General features: G+C 35.9%; 1 protein-coding gene across 4 annotated transcripts; it reads right to left on the bottom strand.

The window, feature by feature from the left end:
* Positions 1-143: 143 nt before the first annotated feature.
* On the bottom strand, positions 144-21,626 carry LOC138308556 (DNA endonuclease RBBP8-like). 4 transcript variants are annotated; one of them, XM_069249596.1, is made up of 13 exons: positions 21,551-21,626; positions 19,352-19,481; positions 16,416-16,479; positions 15,837-15,891; positions 15,727-15,767; positions 10,464-10,576; positions 9,936-9,993; positions 9,226-9,433; positions 6,303-8,442; positions 4,926-4,995; positions 4,239-4,341; positions 1,455-1,602; positions 144-952 (listed from the first exon to the last, which is right to left on the bottom strand). In XM_069249596.1, the coding sequence occupies exons 2-13, from the start codon at positions 19,413-19,415 to the stop codon at positions 819-821; spliced, it is 3,198 nt and encodes a 1,065-aa protein (XP_069105697.1). In that variant the 5' UTR covers positions 19,416-19,481; positions 21,551-21,626; the 3' UTR covers positions 144-818. The 4 variants fall into 4 exon arrangements, with proteins under 4 accessions (XP_069105697.1, XP_069105696.1, XP_069105695.1 ...); XM_069249595.1 differs by lacking the exon at positions 15,727-15,767 and adding an exon at positions 15,036-15,076; XM_069249594.1 differs by lacking the exon at positions 15,727-15,767 and having other exon boundaries at positions 15,796-15,891.
* Between the last annotated feature and the right edge of the window lie 89 nt (positions 21,627-21,715).

Raw genomic sequence — 21,715 nt, 5'->3', positions numbered from 1 at the left:
TGTTGGCGGTGGAGCATCTTTAATACTAGAGATTAAGGGGAGTGTACATATAACTAGAAGATGTTTTACAATGTCGTCACATACTTTTTAAGGAGATTAGATGCTATTCTGAAATTTATAGGATGAAATGAGAGACAAAACAATAAGTTTACCAATTGATTAAGTAAGATAATTTATTGAAAAAAATAATATTTCCTACTTGTAATTCATTCATAGTTTCATATTTGCTTGAAATATACAGAATTATTAATAGAATAATTTATACATATGTAATGTAGACAGAAATATATCTTTCAAAGTCTATATTTAGACTGATAATTCTAAAATGAGTTTGTTTTGTGTTATACCCGTAAACCCAGCAAAGTCTAAAACCATGTCATACTGCATTGTTTAAACTATCATAGTTATTGGATACACAGTGGAGAAGATGGGATGACCATAGACAAGTTATGTTAAATCATCATATACTTCACCATATATGGAACTCCAATAATGTCATGTTACCATATAAGGAAATCCAATTCTGTTGTGTCACCATATAAGGAACTCCAATTATATCATATCACCATATAAGGAACTCTAATTATATCATATCACCATATAAGGAACTCCAATTATATCATATCACCATATAAGGAACACCATTTTTTCGTCGGGTCACTTTACAGAGTTTACGATAATTGTATCCATTTAAGGAACGATACACAATACCTTTATCATGTAACCTCACATATAGAAAACAGGTATATCAGCGATTCATGTAAGAACACATTTTGTCACATTTTTGAACAAGGAAATTAATTATATTTGATTAGATTTCATCCCTCCAAGTCTATTTCTTCCTCTTCGTCAGATTCATTTTTAGACTTGAATATCTTTTTCAGCTTCCTTCGCCTCCTAAATGCTGGTCGTATATCATTTTTGTCCATGTTTTCTTCCTTGGTGAGGTAACCTGGAGTGAAATCAATGTATAGAGTTGTATACCTACAATGCTACATCTGTGGGTGAGGGATATCTTAAACAAGGAGTTTGATTGATCAGCTGTAGGTTTTTAGTGGTTGCCAAATGTATCTAAAATGGGGGTTGTATAATACTCCTGTCTACAAAACAGTGTACTGAACAAACGTGTTACCAAGCTTACTGATCAATTAATCACAAATTCATTATATTCTCTGCCATTGAGTCACCATATACCCTGCTATTTTCACGAGAATGATCATTTTGCAATTCCACAGGATAATGCTATGATAGGGAAAATTTGATATGTGAAATATTGAGAAATGGTTATATATATCCTGATAGCAAAAATATGAAACAGCTAAAATTTTATTTTTGTTGTTTTTACTTAAAATCGCAAAAAATCTTGATTTGCTTAATTAACTGGCCTTAGCAGTCACCTAGCCACAGTGCTTTAGTATGGGAAAATGTTGAAATATCAATACAAATAAACATACCTCTTTCCTCACACTCCTGTGTGTCGGGGAAGCCTATGGACCAGAAATGTGGAGGAGTCTCTGGTGGTACGTAGTGGGCACGATGTTTGGAACACGTCTGAACCCTTTGTCTAATTTCGTCTTCACTCAAACCCATCGCAGAGTAGTACTACAAACATACAAAACAAGTGTAACTCTCGTCTTCACTCAAACCCATTGCAGAGTAGTACTACAAACATACAAAACACGTGTAACTCTCTTCTTCACTCAAACCCATCGCAGAGTAGTACTATATATTATGTAGTACTACAAACATACAAAACACGTGTGACTCTCTTCTTCACTCAAACCCATCGCAGAGTAGTACTACAAACATACAAAACAAGTGTCACTCTCGTCTTCACTCAAATCCATCGCAGAGTAGTACTACAAACATACAAAACAAGTGTAACTCTCGTCTTCACTCAAACCCATCGCAGAGTAGTACTACAAACGTACAAAACAAGTGTAACTCTCGTCTTCACTCAAACCCATCGCAGAGTAGTACTACAAACGCACAAAACAAGTGTAACTCTCGTCTTCACTCAAAGCCATCGCAGAGTAGTACTACAAACATACAAACATACAAAACAAGTGTAACTCTCGTCTTCACTCAAAGCCATCGCAGAGTAGTACTACAAACATACAAAACAAGTGTAACTCTCGTCTTCACTCAAATCCATCGCAGAGTAGTACTACAAACATACAAAACAAGTGCAACTCTCGTCTTCACTCAAATCCATCGCAGAGTAGTACTACAAACATACAAAACAAGTGTAACTCTTGTCTTCACTCAAACCCATCGCAGAGTAGTGCTACAAACGTACAAAACAAGTGTAACTCTCGTCTTCACTCAAACCCATCGCAGAGTAGTACTACAAACGCACAAAACAAGTGTCACTCTCGTCTTCACTCAAATCCATCGCAGAGTAGTACTACAAACATACAAAACAAGTGTCACTCTCGTCTTCACTCAAACCCATCGCAGAGTAGTACTACAAACATACAAAACAAGTGTCACTCTCGTCTTCACTCAAACCCATCGCAGAGTAGTACTACAAACATACAAAACAAGTGTCACTCTCGTCTTCACTCAAACCCATCGCAGAGTAGTACTACAAACATACAAAACAAGTGTCACTCTCGTCTTCTCTCAAACCCATCGCAGAGTAGTACTACAAACATACAAAACAAGTGTCACTCTCGTCTTCTCTCAAACCCATCGCAGAGTAGTACTACAAACATACAAAACAAGTGCAACTCTCGTCTTCACTCAAACCCATCGCAGAGTAGTACTACAAACATACAAAACAAGTGTCACTCTCGTCTTCACTCAAACCCATCGCAGAGTAGTACTACAAACATACAAAACAAGTGTAACTCTCGTCTTCACTCAAACCCATCGCAGAGTAGTACTACAAACATACAAAACAAGTGTAACTCTCGTCTTCACTCAAACCCATCGCAGAGTAGTACTACAAACATACAAAACAAGTGTAACTCTCGTCTTCACTCAAACCCATCGCAGAGTAGTACTACAAACGTACAAAACAAGTGTAATTAGAACTGTCACCAATGTGGACGAGTAATACACCCCACTGCACAAATTTAGTAATAACTCCATTAATAGGGGACATTACACAACCCTGTATAGATTACTAAACTCCCCTTTATATCAAGGTTCTGTGTACAAATTTTAATAAAATTCTGGTTAGTAGTTTAGGAGGAATCACCGCACAAAGTTGTGTCTTTAGACAGACAGACGGACAACCCGATTCCAGTATACCCTCACTTAACTTTGTTGTGGGGGTATAAAAATTTTTATTTAGCTAAAAAGGCCAAAGGTTTAAGTAAAGGTGACCAGGTTTGGTAGGCGATACAGTGTATCATCTAGTATGAAGTTCCAAAGCCTTATAGTATAGAGCCTAGACAAGGTAGACTGGACAGACAGGTGGACACAACGAAAACCTAGGCTGCGTTCGATTTGACTAGGTGTTGTGACCCGAATGTGGGATTGGTGAATCGAATGACCCAAATACCAGTGTTAAGTAATTGGGTCACGAACACACCCTCTACTTTGCTGGGACTGCTGCAAACAGGTGTCGTGATGTCACAAAGGAAACCCTGAAGTGAAGTGTTTAACTGATGAAAATCACTTTTGATATCCAATACGTTGATGTAACGCGCAGAATATGAAACTTGCATGGAAATAAAAACGTGCTAACAGAAATTTCAATAAAGTTTAGGCAAACAACTCTAAAATGAATCGCTTTCTAAAAATCCACTGATAAAAAATCCAAAGCTGCCACTTGTTTACACTCATGTGTTGTTCTCTGCGTTTCATTTGTAATTTAAATTAATCACACTGACTGTGCGTTAAGACACTTACTCGACACTCGAGTGATCAGATCTAACACACCCCTATAGTCCTCCCTCATCCAGTTCCTGATGGGAGTCAAATAAGTACTGTTAATACTCTGTTTTCTGCCTTCTTGTAGTTCTATGGAGCTGGTTATAGAACTCTGAATTCCCCTAACAATACCTATGATACCAACAATATACAAACTGCATTACTTGGTGTATAAATTGCTTACCCTGTTACCTCAAAGTTGATGGGACGTTGGTACAGCTTATGACTTATCAAAGTAACAGACATTCCTGTGATGTAAAGCCTAAGGAAGGTAACCCCAAAAAAAATTTTATTATGCGCATGACACACAAAGCATTTACTTTGCCTTAAATAAAGGAATAGTACGTTACACCTACCTCTAAACATTCTTTACACTCGTAGCCGATCAGGTTACGTCTTTCATTTTGTTTTCTCACCACCCCTACATATGCAAACTTTGGCCCGGCTTTGTCTGGCAACCTGTCAAAAAATAATTTTCTTTAAATAATATTTGACCATAAATCTGCCATCAATATGATTAAGAGCAAATACAGATTTGCATTAACAATGTATAATAACATTCCCAAGAGATATTCTGGATGAGCCCAAACAGATATATAGAAAGTAAAGGTTTATTCCATATGTTTATAATGTTGATGAAAATAAATTAAATCTTTCTATTTTAAATCAACTACAAAACCAAGCATATATAAATATAACTTTACAAACAGCTTTTGATGGCTCATAATTTTCAACAAATTATAATTGTAGAATATTTTAAAATATAAACTTGCAGAATATGGAATTATATTCTTTATGTTCGATTCCTTAGTGAAATTCAATTCCTGCCATCTAAAAGTGTGCAGAAAAAGTCTAGAGTGGGAAAAAACCGACATGATCGGACAAGTGACCCCTGACCTTTCCACATCTGTGCCGAGGATCAGACTCTAGCCAGTAAGGTGAAAGGTGAGTGGCAAATTGAATTATATCAAATTACATTGATATAAAAATTAGACATGATAGCATAGAGCATTGTCAGAAAAATATAGTTTTAGGCTCCATACTTATCAAAACTGTCATCCATTTCTGCTCCATCTTGTTGTTCTTCTGAAAACTTCGCTGCATCATTCTCCTCTAAAACATTAAAATGTGTACGATCTTAGTATCAGGCATTAACATTTATGTATTACAAGGGGCCTCCTGACTCCAGGTCATCAAACAATCTTTGTAACAGGCATCAACACTTACATATCACCAGGGGCCTCCTGACTCCAGGTCATCAAACAATCTTTGTAACATATCACCAGGGGCCTCCTGACTCCAGGTCATCAAACAATCTTTGTAACAGGCATCAACACTTACATATCACCAGGGGCCTCCTGACTCCAGGTCATCAAACAATCTTTGTAACAGGCATCAACACTTACATATCACCAGGGGCCTCCTGACTCCAGGTCATCAAACAATCTTAGTAACAGGCATCAACACTTACATATCACCAGGGGCCTCCTGACTCCAGTCATCAACATTCATAAACAATCTTTGTAACAGGCATCAACACTTACATATCACCAGGGGCCGCCTGACTCCAGGTCATCAAACAATCTTTGTAACAGGCATCAACACTTACATATCACCAGGGGCCGCCTGGCTCCGGGATCGGGATGAAACAATCATCAACTTAAATCTAGACATAGTCAATCAAATATGACATAGCATTTTGTAACTTGGGTCTGTGTAAACTTCAGATTTTTTTAGACATAAAGACTGTTTCATGATCTTGGCGTCTGGTCCCAGTATATTACTAGAAGCTTATGAAATGCAGCAAATAGTTCTTCAAGAGCATTTTAAAAAAAACCTCTCAAATACTGTTAAATAAGTTTAATACACACACATTTTGTTTTCTTGTGGTTAACGGTGGTTTATAGGATTTGACAAATCACTCCAGATTCTAGAGAACCCTCTATATTTCTTTGTACTGGAACTCATTAAAATTTGAAAATTAATGTTCTGGATTCCCTTAGAAATCCTATATATATACATTTCTGGTGACAGTTTCATTGTCCAGGGTTCTCATTAAAAGCCGATTGCTGGCAAAAACAGCCGTCTATTTCCTTGTTTACAATCGGTTATTTTTGTCAGAAATAAGTATTAGCCGCCAGAAGGGCCTGCTGCCCCCAACCACCTATTATTAATTTTCAACCATCTATTACAAAGCTTAGTGAGAACCCTGTAGTCAGTATTTTTGTGGTCAGAGATGGAATCTTTTACTACTGTTAAATCCATTTCTAGTCTTAAATATGTATTGAATGACATTGTTACACAATCATCGAATTTATAATTGAGCAATATCATTACATAAACCATTCTTTGTAAGAAGATATTTACAAATATCTCCGGATTGTCTTAATTGACATGTTTCACTATATAAGTATACATACCCTGGGAGTTGTAGCCGCTGGTGACAATGACCCGTTTTTTCCGTGACCCAAACTTGACACTTCGTGAGCTACAGGGGATACTCTGTGAATCTTCGTCTATACAGGTGGAGGTCAGACGTCGCTGATCTTTGTCGCTTCGCTCTAAATCATCGATACGGAAGTCCTTAAGTGTTGCCACGCTGTCGTCTAGAGATGGAACATTCATATCATCAACATCAAAGTCCATAGATGCACTCTCCTTTCTTCTCGTATCATCATGTCTGTTGAATGATAACTTCTTTCTTGTTGGTATACGATGGTTTTCTAGAATTGCTTCTGACTCTTCGTCACATAACACAGATAAGTGAACGTCTGGGTCAATACTTCCATTTCTACAGAGATCACCATCATCACACGGCGACGTTCTGTTTCTGACACTAGTTCTATTTCTGGACGATTTCTGCATTCTTACCAAATCAGGTGACAATGTTTCATCCAAATCTAAACTTTTGGAATTTTGACACTGTTGCACAGGTGAACTCTTACCAGGTGACCTTTGAACTTGTACAGATGACCTGTTACCTGGTGACCTCTGACTCTGTAGTATAGTTGACTGTTTTCTTGGTGACTTTTGACCCTTGATCACAGAAGATTCATTGCGAGTGGACCCTGTACTTTTCAGTGGACTATCACTTGACGGATGACGATTTCTTGATTTTTTGGCGGGATTTACAGGCTTTTTAAATGGTGGAGTATTTTCTGTCACGGTTTCCTCCACAGATTCCTCAACATCATCAGTTCTTGTTCTGTGGATACTCATAAGCTCTGCGTCTCTCAGAGATAATTGTATGGCTTTCTGCAGATCTTCCTCCTCCTGCGAGTCTGATTTCTTCTTCTTTCGTTTCGGAGGACTGTTGTTGAAGACTTGACTCAGTGTGGTCTGGCGTAGTTGCCTTGGTGATAAAGAAACATCCTTCCTGCTGACAAGTTCTACCTTACTCCCTTTACTTAACTTGAGTGTTTTCTTTTTTGGAGATTGATCGTTTATTCTAGCCTTCTTTTTTGGAGATTTATCGTTTATTCTAGCCTTCTTTTTTGGAGATTTATCGTTTATTCTAGCCTTAGATCGTAGTATACAAGGAGATTCATCTTCATCTACTTCTCCATGTTTCTGTTTATCATTCTTAGATTTGTTGGATATTTCGTCTGTATTCTTGATTTTTTTCTCCGGCACAACTGATACTGGACTATCAAGTATGGTGATGTCAACATCCTGTGTATTGGACGCATTGAGTAATGAGGGAGATTCCGACTCTCGTCTAACTTCTGTTGATGACCCCTGGAGAATTGACGGTGACCCAATCTCAGTGTGATCTGGTCTTACTCTCCCAGTCTTGGTAACTGGAAACAAAACCGTAGGAGATCTCTGTACTGACGGTGATGTTTTATTACTTATTTGTCTGCTATCAGACATATTTATTGTTCTGTTTTGACTTTTCCTTTGAGATGTTTGGGAAATTCCATTTTGATAGGGTTTAACACTCATTGTATTTTTCTGTTTTGACAATTCATCTTTTTTCTGTATCATTTTGGACACAAGTCTATCATTCTGATTCACATCATTCATCACAGTCTTAGTCGATTCTGAATGCTTTATATTTCTTGAACATCTCACATCGTCCTCCACGTCCGTTACAACACTCTGTCCGCTGAGATGCATGGTGCGATGATTTACGACGTTCCTCATATCTACGAAACCATCTTCGTCATCAGACGATTGAGGACTACACAAAACACTTCTAAGACTGTAGTTTTGACTCGGTGCACGTTTTATTGTCGACTGTGTACAATCTTCTTCCTCCTCTGACGAAGATGATGGATATGCATCAAAAAAATTTACCGTTTCAGGAATTATCTGAACGTCCGCAGCACAAACATCGTCCATTTTGTCTGTCGCATCGTTCTTCTGCTGCTGATCTTTGCTTCTATAAATAACTGGGCTTTGTAAACTATCATCCAATGAAATAACATCACTTCCAGAACTGACATTTGATTGGTTGTACAGATCACATGTCTCTGGAACAAGAACTTGCTTGTTTCCTTTCTTTTCATTCATTTTCTCCACTTTCTTCTGCCGTTTCTTGTCTGGTGATGAATTTGTCTGGGAAAGAAACAAAAATATATTTCAGATTGTATGAATGTATACAATGTCTATGATAAAATGTTTTTGTCTTTTGTATGAAGTCAAACCGGTCTATGAAGACCACACTAGTGGCAAAGAAAATACGGTCTTCATAGCAAAGTGGTCTTTATATACAGTGGACCCGCGATAATCTGGACGCCGAAAGTCCTGAAAATCCACAATCCGGACAGAAATGTCAGGTAACGTTATTTATACTCACTAGTCCGGAAATTCAGATTCCGAATTTGGAATTTCATTTTGGGAATGTAATTTTCGTTGATATATTCCCGCAACAATCCAGACAATTTGTTGTCGCTACGTGCCGAGAAAATCCAAGGCCAACTACAGTCATGTGTAAAATACCCATATACTACCACTGTTGTCATAACGACGGCTGCCAGGTCATAGCCATGGACATTTACCTGAACACCTTTCACACGGGTACATGCAGTCATGTAACGGTTCATTGGTTTTCTAAAAGAGATCAAGCTTCAGTGTTGTAATTTCGCTTTCGCATGCAGAATATATCGCTCTGAGTTTCGGATACAATAAAGTGAGATAATACTCACAAAATAAGTAAATATTAGGCTGGGAACGAAGGTGTCCAGATTATCGAGGGTCCACTGTACAATTGTGATGAATTAATCATTTTGGACCCCAAGACAGTGATTTAGATAAGCAAATGGTCATTGCTACTTACTTTTGCAGGTGTAGAGACATTTCCTATTAATCATATTTAACATAAATAAAGCTTTGATGTACCTCAGTGTATCTGTGTCGTTTCTGTCCACGAGATAAACAGAGTTTTGTCCCCTTGCTTTGTCCTGTCGTATTAAGGTTTCCAGTTTTATCCCCATCTTTTCCGGGTGTTGTCCTAATAGTGGAATCTGGACTCTGTTTCTTGTTGGATGGTGGGCGGTCTGGAAGCGATCCTGACTTTGCTCTATCTCGTTTACTTGGCGTTGAGTATCTGTATGTGAAGATATGTAAATATGGTCAAAGAGCCTAGATAACAGTTGGCATTACTCAAAACATAGTGTTCACAGAAACTCAGAAATTGTCAGCTTAATTATTTGTGACAAGGTTGGCAATATCTATAGTGTGACAAACATATATATTTATAAAAGACAATAAATGTCAGAAACAGTGGACCCATGATTGTACGGACGCTAATCAATCTAAGTAATATTAGACTTAATTCCGCTCCACTACGATACTCTACGTTACGCTCCAATACAAGATCTAACGATGCCCCGTTCGAGGTCACCTCAGCATGACCTCTGGCCTAGAATCGGAACATCTCGGGACGTATTATTATCAGTTTACACTTCCGAATGAATCAACCACACCGAAGATTCCGTAGGCGAAACGCTGATTGGCTAACCATAGGGGTCAAAAATGTCTGGATTATTGAGGGTCCACTGTGCCTTGAATACTGTGGCAACCATTACCACTACTGGTAAAGTACATACCTTAGCTTGATTTTTGGTAAGAAAGATTCCCCACCTGACGTTTCAGCCAACTTAGCATCTAAAAGAAATAAAAAAGAAATATCACATAAGAACAATTCATTTCACTGAAATAGTCATTTACATGTGTGACATTATTTATATGCATGTTGTGCTTTGACCTATTTCCTGAATTACCTTATCAAGGTGCCCTTTCTTTTGGCCACCAGGCACATTCTTACTAAAGTTGACCTGTTTCCAGAAATGACCTAATTCCAGAGTTGTCCAACTTACTGTAGTGAAATCTTATCAAAATGATCCATTTATTAAGTTTACTGGCTGACTGAGACAACCTTATGATCACCTAATATACAGCATATACTGAGTTGACCTTTTTCTGAAATAACCTATATCCAGGGTTGCCCAACTTACTGGAAAGACCTTTTTACTAGCTTGACCTACTGACTGTGGTGACCTGGATACTGAAATGATTTATCTATTAACTTGACCTACTTACTTAGGTGACCTAATTATTGATCATGACATACTTACCTAGTATAGAGATAATCCTGTCCTTTTCTGCCAGACTATCATTGTAAGACTGACTCAGTGTGTCCAGAGATTTCTGTAAGGTCTCACACATGGTACACTTCACATTCACTTCCCTAAAAACAGAAATAAGCATTATCTTACTTCACATTCAACTCCCTAAAAACAGAAATAAGAATTATCTTACTTCACATTCAATTCCCTAAAATCATAAATAAGCATTATCTTACTTCACATTCATCTCCCTAAAACAGAAATAAGAATTATCTTACTTCACATTCATCTCCCTAAAACAGAAATAAGAATTATCTTACTTCACCCTCAACTCCCTAAAACAGAAATAAGAATTATCTTACTCAATATTCAATTCCCTAAAACTGAAATAAGAATTATCTTACTTCACAGTCAATTCCCTAAAACAGAAATAAGAATTATCTTACTTCACATTCATCTCCCTAAAACAGAAATAAGAATTATCTTACTTCACATTCTACTCCCTAAAACAGAAATAAGAATTATCTTACTTCACATTCATCTCCCTAAAACAGAAATAAGAATTATCTTACTTCACATTCATCTCCCTAAAACAGAAATAAGAATGATCTTACTTCACATTCATCTCCCTAAAACAAAAATAAGAATTATCTTACTTCACATCCATCTCCCTAAAACAGAAATAAGAATTATCTTACTTCACATTCTACTCCCTAAAACAGAAATAAGAATTATCTTACTTCACATTCATCTCCCTAAAACAGAAATAAGAATTATCTTACTTCACATTCATCTCCCTAAAACAGAAATAAGAATTATCTTACTTCACATTCTACTCCCTAAAACAGAAATAAGCATTATCTTACTCCACATTCAACTCCCTAAAACAGAAATAAGAATTATCTTACTTCACATTCATCTCCCTAAAACAGAAATAAGAAATATCTTACTCAATATTCAACTCCCTAAAACAGAAATAAGAATAATTTTACTTCACATTCTACTCCCTAAAAACAGAAATAAGAATTATCTTACTTCATAGTCAATTTCCTAAAACAGAAATAAGAATTATCTTACTTCACATTCTACTCCCTAAAACAGAAATAAGAATTATCTTACTTCACATTCATTTCCCTAAAACAGAAATAAGAATTATCTTACTTCACATTCTACTCCCTAAAACAGAAATAAGAATTATCTTACTTCACATTCATCTCCCTAAAACAGAAATAAGAATTATCTTACTTCACATTCTACTCCCTAAAAGAGAAATAAGAATTATCTTACTTCACATTCATCTCCCTAAAACAGAAATAAGAATTATCTTACTTCACATTCAACTCCCTAAAACAGAAATAAGAATTATCTTACTTCACATTCATCTCCCTAAAACAGAAATAAGAATTATCTTACTCAACATTCAACTCCCTAAAACAGAAATAAGAATTATTTTACTTCACATTCTACTCCCTAAAAACAGAAATAAGAATTATCTTACTTCATAGTCAATTTCCTAAAACAGAAATAAGAATTATCTTACTTCACATTCATCTCCCTAAAACAGAAATAAGAATTATCTTACTTCACATTCAACTCCCTAAAACAGAAATAAGAATTATCTTACTTCACATTCAACTCCCTAAAACAGAAATAAGAATTATCTTATTTCACATTCATCTCCCTAAAACAGAAATAAGAATTATCTTACTTCACATTCTACTCACTTAAACAGAAATAAGAATTATCTTACTTCACATTCAACTCCCTAAAACAGAAATAAGAATTATCTTACTTCATAGTCAATTTCCTAAAACAGAAATAAGAATTATCTTACTTCACATTCTACTCCCTAAAACAGAAATAAGAATTATCTTACTTCACATTCAACTCCCTAAAACAGAAATAAGAATTATCTTACTTCACATTCAACTCCCTAAAACAGAAATAAGAATTATCTTACTTCACATTCATCTCCCTAAAACAGAAATAAGAATTATCTTACTTCACATTCAACTCCCTAAAACAGAAATAAGAATTATCTTACTTCACATTCAACTCCCTAAAACAGAAATAAGAATTATGTTACTTCACATTCATCTCCCTAAAACAGAAATAAGAATTATGTTACTTCAAGTTCAATTCCCTAAAATAGAAATAAGAATTATCTTACTTCACATTCTACTCCCTAAAACAGAAATAAGAATTATCTTACTTCACATTCAACTCCCTAAAACAGAAATAAGAATTATGTTACTTCACATTCAACTCCCTAAAACAGAAATAAGAATTATCTTACTTCACATTCAACTCCCTAAAACAGAAATAAGAATTATCTTACTTCAAGTTCAATTCCCTAAAACAGAAATAAGAATTATCTTACTTCACATTCAACTCACTAAAACAGAAATAAGAATTATCTTACTTCACATTCAACTCCCTAAAACAGAAATAAGAATTATGTTACTTCAAGTTCAATTCCCTAAAATAGAAATAAGAATTATGTTACTTTACATTCTACTCCCTAAAACAGAAATAAGAATTATCTTACTTCACATTCATCTCCCTAAAACAGAAATAAGAATTATGTTACTTCAAGTTCAATTCCCTAAAATAGAAATAAGAATTATCTTACTTCACATTCTACTCCCTAAAACAGAAATAAGAATTATCTTACTTCACATTCATCTCCCTAAAACAGAAATAAAATAATTTATACTTCTACCCTCAACTCCCTAAAACAGAAATAAGAATTATCTTACTTCACATTCAACTCCCTAAAACAGAAATAAGAATTATGTTACTTCAAGTTCAATTCCCTAAAATAGAAATAAGAATTATCTTACTTCACATTCAACTCCCTAAAACAGAAATAAGAATTATCTTACTTCACATTCAACTCCCTAAAACAGAAATAAGAATTATCTTACTTCACATTCATCTCCCTAAAACAGAAATAAGAATTATCTTACTTCACATTCAACTCCCTAAAACAGAAATAAGAATTATCTTACTTCACATTCAACTCCCTAAAACAGAAATAAGAATTATCTTACTTCACAGTCAATTCCCTAAAATAGAAATAAGAATTATCTTACTTCACATTCTACTCCCTAAAACAGAAATAAGAATTATCTTACTTCACATTCTACTCACTTAAACAGAAATAAGAATTATCTTACTTCACATTCAACTCCCTAAAATAGAAATAAGAATTATCTTACTTTACATTCTACTCACTTAAACAGAAATAAGAATTATCTTACTTCACATTCAACTCCCTAAAACAGAAATAAGAATTATCTTACTTCAAGTTCAATTCCCTTAAACAGAAATAAGAATTATCTCACTTCACAGTCAATTCCCTAAAACAGAAATAAGAATTATCTTACTTCACAGTCAATTCCCTAAAACAGAAATAAGAATTATCTTACTTCACATTCAACTCCCTAAAACAGAAATAAGAATTTTCTTACTTCACACTCAACTCCCTAAAACAGAAATAAGAATTATCTTACTCAATATTCAACTCCCTAAAACCACAAATAAGAAATTAGGACTTTTCCAGTAAAAAATCTACCTGACCCCAGGACTCTAGAATTTTTTTGCTTCTATCCATGGTGTCATTCTCAGAAATATCACTTCTATGCATGGCTGATTGTCAATAAAAAAAACACTTCTATCCATGGTCCTTTATTTCTGTTCAACTTAAATTTGCTTCTGTCCATTTCTCAGAAAAAATTAAATTGTCATGACCATTACGGTAACGATCAAAGGAAAATGAAACTAGTCTGTTTCCCTAGTTGATAGTACCCTTTTGATCTTGTATTACATATTAAGTATACATTGTTATTACATGGTAAAATAGTGTTTCTTTGGAATGGTAATTTTTTGCATGTCAAGGAACTAAACAATGTGATGTGTTGAATGTGGAAATGGGTCGACATGTCAATATACATGACATACTTTCGGATTTAAACAAGTTGAAGGAAATAAAAATAATTTATTTTAGGACAAATGGATTGGAACCTCTAAAGTATCTGTTATTTATTTTCCGATGGTAGGTATGACATGAGCGTAAAATATTGTAGGAAAATGTTAGCAATGTAACTTTTTCCTGTAACATATTCTGAATACAGGCCTAAATGTAGGTACTTCAAAAAACCAATGATTATGAATAGTATCTTAAATTTAATCTTAAATTCTTTAATGAATGTCTAATCCAATTTCACTACAGTGTTTCTTTGCAGGTACAAATGCTTCTACATATTTTAAAATTGCTTCTATGGGTTTAAAAAACGCTTCTATGGGTGGTCCAAATGTTGTAAAAAATGCTTCTACCCCTGGTACCACATCAAATTAAATTGCTTCTATTCATGGTCCCCCTAAAAAATGCTGGAGTCCTGGAGTGGGGTAGATTTTTTACTGGAAAAGCCCTTATCTTACTTCACATTCACCTCCCAAAACACAGAAATTAGAATTATCTTATCCCTTAGACAGACAACAGTTCTCTTACCTGGAGTGGAGCTTGCTGATGGTGTCCAGTAGACTGACCACCTCCACAGACAGAAGACATTCTCTTACCTGGAGTGGAGCTTGCTGATGGTGTCCAGTAGACCTGACACCTCCTTAGACAGATGACAGTTCTCTTACCTGGACTTGAGCTTGCTGACGGTGTCCAGTAGACCTGACACCTCCTTAGACAGATGACAGTTCTCTTACCTGGAATGGAGCTTGCTGATGGTGTCCAGTAGACTGACCACCTCCACAGACAGATGACAGTTCTCTTACCTGGAGTGGAGCTTGCTGATGGTGTCTAGTAGATTGACCACCTCCACAGACAGATGACAGTTCTCTTACCTTGAGTGGAGCTTGCTGATGTTGTCCAGTAGATTGACCACCTCCACAGACAGATGACAGTTCTCTTACCTGGAGTGGAGCTTGCTGATGGTGTCCAGTAGACTGACCACCTCCACAGAGAAGATGACGGTTCTCTTACCTGGAGTGGAGCTTGCTGATGGTGTCCAGTAGACTGACCACCTCCTTAGACAGACGACAGTTCTCTTACCTGGAGTGGAGCTTGCTGATGGTGTCCAGTAGACCTGACACCTCTTTAGACAGATGACAGTTCTCTTACCTGGAGTGGAGCTTGCTGATGGTGTCTAGTAGACTGACCACCTCCACAGACAGATGACAGTTCTCTTACCTGGAGTGGAGCTTGCTGATGGTGTCCAGTAGACTGACCACCTCCACAGACAGACGACAGTTCTCTTACCTGGAGTGGAGCTTGCTGATGGTGTCCAGTAGACCTGACACCTCCTTAGACAGATGACAGTTCTCTTACCTGGAGTGGAGCTTGCTGATGGTGTCCAGTAGACTGACCACCTCCTTAGACAGACGACGGTTCTCTTCTCTTTGGGCATGGTACTCTTCCTGACACCTGTAACAAGATTTCAAAAATAAAAGTTATTCAGCTGATCTTAATCACCTATGTTTTTGATGGGTTTAAAAGACATAGTCCAAGGAAAACCTCTGTACCCAGCAAATTTCACACGATCAGGCTCACCACATCAAAGTTGTTAATATCCAATTGGAAATTGAACTAGTATCCCGTGGCTAGCTCTTGTAATGAAAATTGTTTAACTACTGTTAATCCAACAACTGAGAATGATTAGTCTAAGAATAAAAGCAAATACTATAACTTTTAGGGTACAAAATTTACACAAACGAACTGGCCAACTGTGTGTTGATTTACAGGCAAAGACTAAAGGTGTGATTGGTATAAAGAGTCATCAGTCATTGAAAGGCAAGCTGGATCCTACAGAAAAGCGTAGAATTTACATATCAACCAAAATTGCATACAAATGATGAAAGGTCTGTGATAGTAGAATGACAGACCACTGTGTTACAGCCTGAAAATCAAATCGCACCAGTAGATACAAATATAGTAGCATTCCAACTTACTTTTGCTTCTGTGCCTTTAGTTTTTCAAATCTTTCTCTCCATGAATCAGTTTTATCTTTCAATTCTACAAAAACAACAAAGAAACTATATCTGTAATAATAATTCAGTAATAAAAGATCATTACAAACTAATATTAAAACATTGTTATTAATTATTTTTAACATAGCTTATATACCTGTGTGTTTGTAACAATCAGGCATTTTTAGCATTGATTAAGTTCAGGGTTGGATACAAAAAACATATTGTTACTAGTTTTATCAAATATTGGTATATTAAAAAGAACTGATACTCTATCAAAACTTAAAAAGCAACAAGGACATAGTCATTCAGATCCCCCGCCAATGGAGATATCAAAGCTGAAGTAAGTTTGATTGTGGAGACTTATGTGTATGAAAAAAAACAGGAAAAAGGAAGTTGAGCTAAAGAAAGATGAGTATATTTCAAGTGGAGCGGGGCTGCAATTGTTGAATCAGGTATACAGCCTTGACATTTATATTAGACTATATACACAAAGATGGGTGGAGTTTTGCAAAGTAACATTTACCATTTACCATGATATTTTCAGCAATGTTTCCATGGTAACGGAAAAAGTGCAAAAAAATGAAAACCTTAAAATAGCAAAAGGTACTACTAGACCATAAAAAGAATGTGTCTATGAAGTTTCGTGGAAATATCTCTGCTGGTTTTAGAGTTATGCTCCGGAAATGAACCTGCTACAAAAATATGATATTTTCAGCAATGTTTCTATGGTTACAGAAAAAAGCACAAAAAGTGAAAACCTAAAAATAGCAAAAGGCACTACTAGACCATAAGAACAATGTATCTATGAAGTTTCATGGAAATATCTCTGCTGGTTTTAGAGTTGTGCCCCGGAAACGATTCTTACACAAAAATCTGCCATTTTCAGCAATGTTTCCATGGTTACAGAAAAAAGTACAAAAAGTGAAAACCTTAAAATAGCAAAAGGCACTACTAGACAATAAGAATAATGTGCCTATGGAGTTCCGTGCATATATCTCAACCGGTTTTCCAGTTATGCTGCGGAAACGAACCTGGTACAAAAATATGATATTTTCAGCAATGTTTCATGGTTACGGAAAAAGTGCAAAAAATGAAAACCTAAAAATAGCAATAGGCACTACTAGACCATAAGAACAATGTGTCTATGAAGTTTCATGGAAATATCTCTGCTGGTTTTAGAGTTGTGCTCCGGAAACAATTCTTACACAAAAATCTGCAATTTTCAGCAATGTTTCCATGGTTACAGAAAAAAGTACAAAAAGTGAAAACCTTAAAATAGTAAAAGGCACTACAAGACCATAAGACCAATGTGTCTATGAAGTTTCGTGGAAATATCTCTGCTGGTTTTAGAGTTATGCTCCGGAAACGAACCTGGTAAAAAAATATGATATTTTCAGCAATGTTTCCATGGTTACGAAAAAAGTACAAAAAGTGAAAACCTTAAAATAGCAAAAGGCACTACTAGACCATAAGACCAATGTGTCTATGAAGTTTCGTGGAAATATTTCTTCTGGTTTTAGAGTTATGCTCCGGAAACGAACCTGGTAAAAAAATATGATATTTCCAGCAATGTTTCCATGGTTACGGAAAAAATGCAAAAAATGAAAACCTAAAAATAGCAAAAGGCACTACTAGACCATATGACCAATGTGTGTATGATGTTTCGTAGAAATATCTCTACTGGTTTTAGAGTTATGTTCCGGAAACCATTCGTACGTACGGACGGACGGACGGACAAACGGACGGAAGGAACCCATTTGTATATCCCCCGCCAACTTCTGATAAAAAATAAAAAGAAAGTAAATGCACGATTTGTTTTTGTAGTTCGCTATTGTCTTTGCAATCTGTTTCACATTTGTATGTGAAATAAGAATACATAGAAAATACATGGTTAGTATCTTATAATACAAGGTTTATTTTGGTGCCACACTTAGGAAAGCCGAGATGATGAGGCTTTGCTGAGTCATCTCTGCTTTCCGTGTTGACGACCAAAATAAAACTTGTATTGTTAGATACTTATAACTGTGTGTTCTGTTTATCCTGCAACCATTATGACATTCAAAATGAAAGCAAAATGCTAGTTATTTTCTTGGCTACGTCTTGCTTCTTTGATGCGAAGGTAAAGATCCATTCTCAAAACCAAAGGAGAGTGTAATCCTTTTTACCACCGTGGGAAATATATAAGCATTGGGTGATCGGGTAGTGTAGTGGTTAAGCTGCTCGCCTTTCACCTAGCCGGCCGGGGTTCTATCCCCGGCACGAACATTGAAAGGTTAGAGGTCAGCTGCCCGAACATGTGGGTTTTCTCCGGGCACTCCTGTTTCCTCCCACACTAAGACCCCTCGCGCGCTTACATCCGTGCCATCAAGAGTGATTTGCATAAGTTTAATAACTTGTTTCATAATCAATGTAAAAGAAATAAAGTTTATAATCTATAATTATAAATATACAAGCGCATTCGCAAAAAGTTCTAGTAATTCTGTTAAGTGTGTAATACCACTGAAACAATATGATACTACCCAAAAAAACAAGAATTACCCATCAAAGAATTACTTTACAATACAAACCTTTGCTATGAGACAAGAAAAAGATGACACCACCTATGAGATTTTCAATATCAGAAAAATGATGTCATTCCAATGAATGTAACATCACTTTTAAGGGGGACTGAATGGCCGAATGGTTAAAGTTCCTGGTCAAGTTAGAAAAATTTCTGTCAGATAAGGAACAAATTCACATAATCGTATTGATGGATAAAGCATTTTGTTTTGACAGATTAAGCACAAGTTTTTCCAGCAGAAGTATAGTTATCTTATGCGTCAGTATGTGGGGCAGTTGCAGGATAAAATCTGATTTCATGGCCTCAGTTTCTCTGAAAAGCAGGCCAGCTTATAATATACACGAGGTATACAAACCCTTGGTTTCTCGGTTATGAACTTGAGCTAGTTCTCTATACACTTCCTCAAAAGTCCTCTCCATGGTTTACTTGTAACTTCTGTCACAATTCAAGAGCAGGAGGTCACCATCACTTCTAATGAAGGAAAACTGTAAAAAAATTAATGTTTATATATATGTATTATATATATACATAACATTGTATAAATAGGTAACAGTTTGTTTACACTACTTTTGTTTTTTTAATAGATTACCCTAAAAAGCAGTCACCTTGAATTTGCATTTAAAATGGCCTGTGATTTACTGTGCAACTCAAAGACTATATATATTATTAGGTTTGGCCCCCAAATCCATCATATTTTCAAAACTGTTATTTTGTAATTGATTTGTTGTATTTTAAATGTGCCAAATCCAACAATCGAAATACTAAATAACAGTTTTGAAAATTCAATCACAAACCATAAAAAAAATAAAACATGATGAATTGAGTAATCTTCTCTGGATTTGGGTGTTGATTCTTATAAAAACCAATCAGCTTATGTCATTTTCGATTATCTGATCAGCTGTTGTCTACTGTAATGTTCCAAACTAGGCCTACAGTCAAGGGACATATAAGTATTCGTTATTTTAATGACATTGTTTTAGTTTTTGTTCGGTCTAATGCAGGATTCGGCTCTGCATTCTTTATGTATAGCAAATAAGCCAACATCTGTTGTATGGAATAAACTAGAAACGTCCTGAGATGTGTTCATAACATCCCAATGATGTCACTTTACATTGGAGTTGATGTCATGATTGTTGGAAAACATGGCACACAAAAGCAAAGAGCCGATTACTGAGCAGACAGAATTGATTATCCAGGTGTCATTTCAAATGCCATGTAAATCAGAGTAAGCACAATTATCTAACATCCCTAGGACAACAATTACTAGTAATTTCACGTACAGGAAACTGTTGAAAACCAGCCGCAAAGTGAGAGGAGGAAATTGTTTGGTGACAGAGACAAGACCGCTATAGTTCGTCTTATTTAATGTAATAGATAAAGGACTTTGGATGAAATTACCAAGGTATTTAAGGAGGGGAAGGAAAGGAAATTTTGTAGGAAGACTGTTAAGTGTTATGAGAAAATTGCATGAGGAAGGATATCGCAGACAAGCTGTTCTAAAGTGAATGAAGTTTAAGAAGCGTGTTAGGTGGTGTAAAGAATGAAAATCTTTAATTGACAATGAATGGAAAAAGATGATCTTTTCTGACGAAAGACAAATCGTCATTGGTACAAATAATCGTGTATACATTTGGAGAAAGGACTCCGAACTTAAGTCCCCATCTTGTGTGTCCTCCGTCGCACCGCAAGGTGACTTTGAATTTGATGGTATGGGGTTGCTTATGTTTCAATGGCATGGGCTATTGGTTGGTGTAGATAGTAACATCAATGCTCAAAAAATATATTGATACACTGGATAATAACTTGTGCCCAGCATTTTCCAAACAACAGCTACATATTTATGGATGACAATGCGACTGTACATCACGCAATTTATGGAGGAAAACAACATAAATACGACTGAGTGGCCTCCACAATCGCCTGATATAAATGTGATCGAAAATATTAGGCTAAAACTGAAGCATGACTTAAAATCTGTAACATCAAGAAACATTGAAACTCGCAATCTGCTACTTTGCGAAATTCTCCGACTATTGCAGAACATCCCTGTAGATTAGGAGGAAGGCTATATGAGTCGATTCCGGTCCGTACAAAAGAAGTGATACGTATGAATGGAAACCTCAATAAATATTAAGGTAAGTTTTATATCTATACTGGCAAGCGACCAGTTCTCGCCTGGTACCAGTTCTCGCCATCGCATATATACTTGTATGATCACACACGAATTTTCATATCACTTTTTGTGGAAATCATAATGGTAGTGTCTTCTATCAGCAGATAGTTTTAGTGACTAAAATTTCATGTAAATTGTGCAGATACAGATACGATGGCGAGAATTGGTACTCGGCGAGAACTGGTCGCCTGCCAGTACAGTAGTTAATGCTCAAAAACAGCTTTTGATCGATGTTATGATACGTTGTAAGTAACAATACTTATGTCCCAAGACTGTCGATACATCCGGATGTTAAACATGATTGATGGCTGGAAATATGAAAACAAAATTAGTGAAAATGATATGGGGTATAACAAGATATGCATTAATCCTAACAATTACATAAACATCTCATCGGCAGACTGGCAGACATCATCATCTCGTCTTTCGTAAGTAGCGCCATTTTGTTATCCAATGCCGAAAGTGAAATAACTAGGGGTACTGTATGTCGTAAAATATACATTGCATTTTTTTCATAATTCTTTATTTGTTTCATAATAACTAATT

Source organism: Argopecten irradians, chromosome 15 (genome assembly GCF_041381155.1).
Source record: "Argopecten irradians isolate NY chromosome 15, Ai_NY, whole genome shotgun sequence".
In the NCBI taxonomy this organism is placed as follows: domain Eukaryota; kingdom Metazoa; phylum Mollusca; class Bivalvia; order Pectinida; family Pectinidae; genus Argopecten; species Argopecten irradians.
Note: the sequence above shows the minus strand (reverse complement) of the source record. Positions and strands in the feature narration are given on the sequence as shown.

What these genes read in the sequence shown, in the direction of transcription:
- LOC138308556 (XM_069249594.1), bottom strand. Translation starts at nt 19,415, where the DNA reads ATGGAGAGGACTTTTGAGGAAGTGTATAGAGAACTAGCTCAAGTTCAT. An exon ending in TCATAACCGAGAAACCAAGG is followed by an intron (nt 16,480 to 19,351) that starts GTTTGTATACCT and finishes TTGTTTTTGTAG; the next exon opens with AATTGAAAGATAAAACTGAT. An exon ending in CTAAAGGCACAGAAGCAAAA is followed by an intron (nt 15,892 to 16,415) that starts GTAAGTTGGAAT and finishes ATCTTGTTACAG; the next exon opens with GTGTCAGGAAGAGTACCATG.